A 6,040-nucleotide genomic window follows, 5' to 3' on the forward strand; every position below is an offset into this window, starting at 1 on the left:
TTCACCAGCTGCTATGCTGGAAGACTGGGGCTTTATACTTGTGTAAAATGTTGCCCACAGAGGCAGTTCTACCTTGTCCTATTGAGTTGGCATTGACTGGCAGAGAGTCTGTTTGTTTTTGGAGGTTTGGGGGTCCATATGACTCTGTTATTTGGCACTAAGGACAAAATTCCCATTTAAAATGTTTGTAACAACAAACAAAATTAATGAGTGCTTTAAAATGTGTTAGGAACCGTGGTGGCCCCTTGGGTCCGACAGTAGGGTGCTAACCAAAACGATGGTGGCCCATACCCATTAGCTGCACCAGGGGAGAAAGATGAGGCTGTTTTTCCCCATAAAGATTTACTGCCAAAAACAAAAAACGATGTCCTGGCTCAGAACCCTAACTTCTCCTCTGATCTACAGGGTTGCTATGAGTAGGGACTGAGTCCAAGGCAGGGGGTGTGGTTTTTGTTTGGCTACCCATCTTTTTAATGGGCGGATGAATAAAGCAAGGCCGTAGAGGAGTCAACTTGGAAAGGACCAGAGCATTTTCTCTTCTGAGAGAAAAGCTGATGAAACAGAGGACAAAAACCAGTGGTTTTCAAAAACCTCAGCTGAGCGTCACAGTCACCTGGGAAACCTAAAAAGCTCTACTGCCCAAGGCAGACCCTAACCTACATAAACCAAAATTCTTGGCAGTAGGATGCAGGGATTGGTGCTTTTTACAGCTCTATAAGGGGTTCTAATGTCCAGCCCCGTTGAAAACACTGCTGTAGGCAGAGCTATTGTGTCCATGATGGAGATGAAGGAACGCCTTCCTGATGCCCTTAATCTTCTCATATGGCAGATACTGATCCAAAAGTTTGTTCACAAATTCAAGGAATATGGAAAGACGCTGCTGAGAAACAAGACAGGTGCAGTTACCTTAGAATTAACTCATTTATAGTAGGCCAAGCGAGGAACATGAAGTGCCTGCCTCTGCTGTTTGGTGGCCCAAATGGAGGGCAATGACCGCGGTGAAGAGTAAAAGGACAGCAGGGATGAGCAGGGAGTCCAGGGTGACTGGTGAGGTGAACTGGAGGGTGGGACAACCAGTGGTCTGCAGAGTAGGAAATATGGAAGATGGAAGTTGTCCCCAGAGCAGGTTTCTCTTCTGAGACTAAAGAGGCCAAATACAATGTGACAGTGAGCTCTGGGCCTGTAGCAATAAGGTCTGGGGCTGGGCTGAACCGATGTGGAATGGGGCAAAAGGTGTTGGAGCCCACAACCATGTGAGGCAGAAAAGGCGATAAGGAAGGAAAGTAGAAGTGGGCCAGGCAGGCAGCTATTATGATCAAACAAGAGTGACATTTGGGGGATATCTCTTTCAATGAGTCAAGAGTATGTCTTTTCCAGGGTATATGACTGGCACAGTGGCCCCTGGCACCCAACCTAACAAGTGCCAATTTAGGCTAACCTGGAAAGGAGCATCTCCACCTATGGCAGCATTTTTGAACGAAAAACCAAATGCATTTAAACAGAGCAAGGGGCAGAAGGCTAGAGAAGAAACAGTTAAGTGCTAATGGAATCGCCCAAGTCTCATCACAGAGCAGAGACACACCCGTACAATACAAAGGCAGTCGGCAGAGGTAAAGATTATGAGTGGGATGGAGTGGCCAAAAACCACATAAAGGATATAGCCAAGACTTGGGGGTGAGCAGCACAGGCCCAGAAGAAGAAGGGATGACAGAAACATTGAAGTGAGACAAGAGTGGGGGTGGGGGTGAGTGTGTCGAGGTGCTGCAGAGAACTAGCAGAAAAGAAGGAATAACACTGGAAAGGCCAGCTCCATCAGGAAGGTAGAGGGGTACCGGCACAGGCCCAGACAGGCAGAAGTACAACACATCACAAGCCAGGGGCGTAGCCTGACACATTTCAACATTCTGGGTGTAGCATGTGCCTCAAGAAACCTACCTCATCTCAAAGCTCAACTATGAGCCTCTCAGTGTAGGATGGTGACTGGGAAGCTCCAGCAAACTATAGCCCAGAGGGGATGGAGCTCTGAGAGCCAACATGCCAGCCCTGGGGGCTGCATTCCCGCAGGAAAGTGGAAATAAGGCAGAGGGCCACAATGAAATGGAAAAAGAGCCTTGTGTGGAAACATCATTTCTGGATGCTCTGATGGTCACATGGAACTGTTAAAATTTACGGAGACCTCAATTTCCCACCCATTCCTTATTAGTTACAGGGCTCTACAAAGCATTCTGCCAACAGAATGAGGAAGGGACTTGGTCAGGCACTCTTGAAACTTAGATGTGGTTAGTATTTGATACTGAGTTCTCTTCAAGAGGGTTTTCCCACCATATGCATATCTTTCATAAAGGCGATTTTTGCCCATAAAAACTCATCCTCTGTACTTCAAATCGACTGTCATTCTCAGAAGTGTACAGGTCTTATGTACATCACCTCAACATTCCCAAAAAGGCCCAGGGCAGCAGATGACAAGAGTGGCCCAGAGGCCACTTGTGCTTTGTTTGTATTGAGAAAGCATACGTTTCAAAACACCAATATGCTAGCTTTGAGGAACCAGTTCTTTACCCACTAAGCCTGCTACATCTGTCTCCTATGGAGCGGCTGGTAGGTTCGAACCACTGACCTGGGTGCTAGCTGAGCACTTGAATGGCGGCACCACCAGGGCTCCACTGATCCAGTAAGTGGCAAGGCAAACAAGAAAACTCCATACTCCTCATCCTTTTGTAAAAAGGGTCTAAGATGTTTACATTTTTTATTTTATTCTAAAAATAAAATTGCTTCATAAAGTGCAAGAAGTATTTCTTTCCAGCCGTACTATATCCATGTATGACATGCTGTTGGAAACAAACAGACAAAAAAAAAAAAAAAAAAGGTTTAGAAACACAATTGCTAACCTCACCTTGATGTATTCTGGAATGAAAATATGCCCTAAAAGATCCTATGTTGCCAATAAGAAAGCCCAGGCCCTGAATGTTGTGATACACTGCCTTGTTGAAAAAGCTAACACTACCGGCAGGTTCCCCACCTGCAAGCCACTGCTCCTTCCCTTTCACCAGGCTGTCGGTAATGTTCCGAAGGAAAATGACAAACTATGCGCCCAAATGCGACACAGGACGCTATCAACAAGAGTGATCAGGAGAAAAAGTATACCAATGGCAGGTGCACATCCCACCACCATGACGGTTCGTCTTGTCTTTGCTCAACTCCCCCATTCTGAAGTTAAATGTTGTCAATGACACTCATAGGGACCCGCAGAAAGAAATACTGCCCGTGGAGCACCTTTAAAGGGGCGAGCAGCGAACAGCCAAGAGCAAGTTATTAAGGAAACCCAAACTTCTGGCTTTTTCTGGTGTCCATGGGGGGATGTCACCTATTGCAGCAAGCCCTCTGCCCACACATCCGCCCGGCCTCCAGTTCCAGGATACGTACTGTCCAGCGCCTCTCGGAGCAGAGCCGGCAGCGCGCGGTGTGTGCGGCGAGCCGGGCTCGGGGCGCCAGGCCACAGCACCGCGTGGTGACGGAAGGGGCCCGTGGGGACTGGCGGCGACGGTCTCAGGCTAGGTCCAACTTCTTCTGTGTCACCGCCAGCTTGTCCTGCAGCCTCTTCTTCCTCCAGTCCAAGTAGCGCCTCCGGAGCCGGTTCGCTTGCCAGCCCACGAGGATTCCGGAAGCAAACGCTACAAGCACGGAGAACTGCAGCGTCCTCTCCGACACGTCCGCCATCGCGGTCCTTCAGGACGCAGCCGGGCCGACGACAAGGGCGCAGGGTCACACGGCGCAGCGCGTTAGGGGGCGGGGCGGGTGAGGTCGGAGGGGCGGGGCGAGTGGTAGAGCTACCAATCAAAGGGGTCCTGAGGGGCGGGGTCAGAAACCATGCTGCTTGGTCTTACTCTATGTATTGTTGGACTTTAATCGGGTATTTCCCTGTGTTATTAGTTAAATTTGGTGGTATGTCTTTCCACACGATTCTAATTCCTTTGTGAGCAAGCCCCAGATCTCTTGCGTTGTCTCTAAGCAAGCCATATTTATAACTTAACGTTTTCTGGTAGCCATATTAAAATAAGCAAATGAATAAATAATAAACCCCACTGCCATCCAGTCAATTCGGACTCATAAGATCCCAGGGTTTCTGAAGCTCTACCTTACAAAGGGTGTAATAATAATACTAAAAATAAAATACATGGGTGGAAACAGTTTAATACACTTTAACCCTTTATATACATACAAACATAAGTCCAACGTGCAGTTTAAAAATTATTAATGAGAGTTAACTTTTTGTTTCACGCTATCGTGTCAGTGCTGACTCATAGTGACCCTGTTGGACAGAGTAGAGCTGTCCCCGTGGGTTAGGAGACCCTAACAGTTTATGGGAATACAAAGCCCCATCTTCCTCCTGCAGCGGTCAGACTGTTTCACTGTCAGCGAGTTGACTCAAACTCATAGCGACCCAACAGGACAGGGTAGGACTGCCCTTGTGAGATCCCCACAATGGAAGTCTTTATGGGGGTAGAAAGCAGCCAATGGTCTCAAACTGCTGATCTTTTTTTGTTGTTTTAACCCTTTTATTGGGGGCTCATAACATCCGATACGTCAATTGTATGAAGCATATTTGTACATATGTTGCCATCATCATTTTCTAAACATTTACTTTCTATTTGAGCCCTTGGTATCAGCTCTTTTTTCCCTCCCTCCTCCCCTGCCCCCCTTGATAAATTATAAATTATTATTGTTTTCATTTTTTGTTTTGTTTTGATATCTTATACCCACAGCTGCCTCCCTTCACCCACATTTCTGTTGTTCATCCCCCTGGGGGTGGGGATTATGCACTGATCATTGCAATTGGTTGCCCCTTCCTCACCTCCTCCCCCTACTTTCTCCCTACCCTCCTGGTATCACTACTCCCACTTCTGTTCCCGAGGGGTTTATCTGACCTTGACTCTGTGTGTGGTAACCTCTTATCTGTACTAGTGTACATGCTCTGGTCTAGCCAGAACTGAAAGCCAGGACTGGGGTCATGATCATTGGGGGGGGGGGCGGGGCTGATGCAACCTCAAAGAACCAGAGGAATATTGTGTGTTTCATACTGCGCCCTGGTTAAATCATCCTTTCTTGTGACCTTTTGTGAGGTGAGATCCTGTTGTCTTTAGATGGGTTTGGAGTCTCTGCTCCAAACCCCCTGGTTCTCAACTCTATGGGTTTTTATTGTTGTTTTGGATCTTCTGGTGTCTGTTAACTGATTCTGTCACCACCTCATGATCACACAGGCTGGTGTGCTTCTTTCATGTGGACTTTGTTGCTTCTCAGCTAGATGGCCGCTTGTTTATCTTCAAGCCTTTAAGACCCCAAACACTATATCTTTTGATAGCCGGGCACCATCAGCTTTCTTCACCACGTTTGCTTGTGCACCCATTTTGTCTTCAGCAATAGTGTTGGAAGGGTGAGCATACCAGAATTCCAGGTTGTTAGAACAAAGTGCTTTGTGTTGAGGGAGGGCTTGAGCAGAGGCCCAAAGACCATCCACTTCTTCAATGTATTGTCATATAAACATAGGTACATAGCCAATACCTCTATTTTTTTCTTAATTTTCTTTTGTTTTATAAATTATTTTATTGGGGGGCGGGATGCTCTTACAGCTCTTATAGCAATCCATACATCACTTGTATCAAGCACATGTGTACATATGTTACCATCATCATTTTCAAAACATTTTCTTTCTACTTTTTTAAAAGCATTTTATTGGGGGCTTGTACAACTCTTATCACAATCCATCCATCCATTCATGTGTCAAGCACATTTGTACATATGTTGCCATCATCATTTTCAGAACATTTGGAAACATTCTACTTGAGCCCTTGGTATCAGCTCCTCATTTGTTTCCCGCTTCCCTGACCCTCCCTCCCTCTTTACTGGGACAGAACAGAAAGCCTGGTCTTTCTCCAAGGAACAGCTGGTGGTGTCGAACTGTGGAGCTGATGGTTAGCAGCCCTGTGCATAACCCACTACAAAATTCCTCAGAAACATTCTCTTTTTCCCATACTTCATCCAG

General features: G+C 46.7%; 1 protein-coding gene across 1 annotated transcript; it reads right to left on the reverse strand.

Moving 5' to 3' along the window:
- Window positions 1-2,710: 2,710 nt before the first annotated feature.
- MTLN (mitoregulin) lies at window positions 2,711-3,731 on the reverse strand. Its single transcript, XM_045287192.1, has 2 exons — window positions 3,424-3,731; window positions 2,711-2,828 (listed from the first exon to the last, which is right to left on the reverse strand). Exon 1 carries the CDS (start codon window positions 3,715-3,717, stop codon window positions 3,547-3,549), a length of 171 nt encoding a protein of 56 aa, XP_045143127.1. The 5' UTR covers window positions 3,718-3,731; the 3' UTR covers window positions 2,711-2,828; window positions 3,424-3,546.
- Window positions 3,732-6,040: the final 2,309 nt, after the last annotated feature.

This window comes from Echinops telfairi, unplaced genomic scaffold (assembly GCF_000313985.2).
Source record: "Echinops telfairi isolate 266 unplaced genomic scaffold, ASM31398v2 ScPeMD7_11;HRSCAF=52, whole genome shotgun sequence".
Taxonomy (NCBI): domain Eukaryota; kingdom Metazoa; phylum Chordata; class Mammalia; order Afrosoricida; family Tenrecidae; genus Echinops; species Echinops telfairi.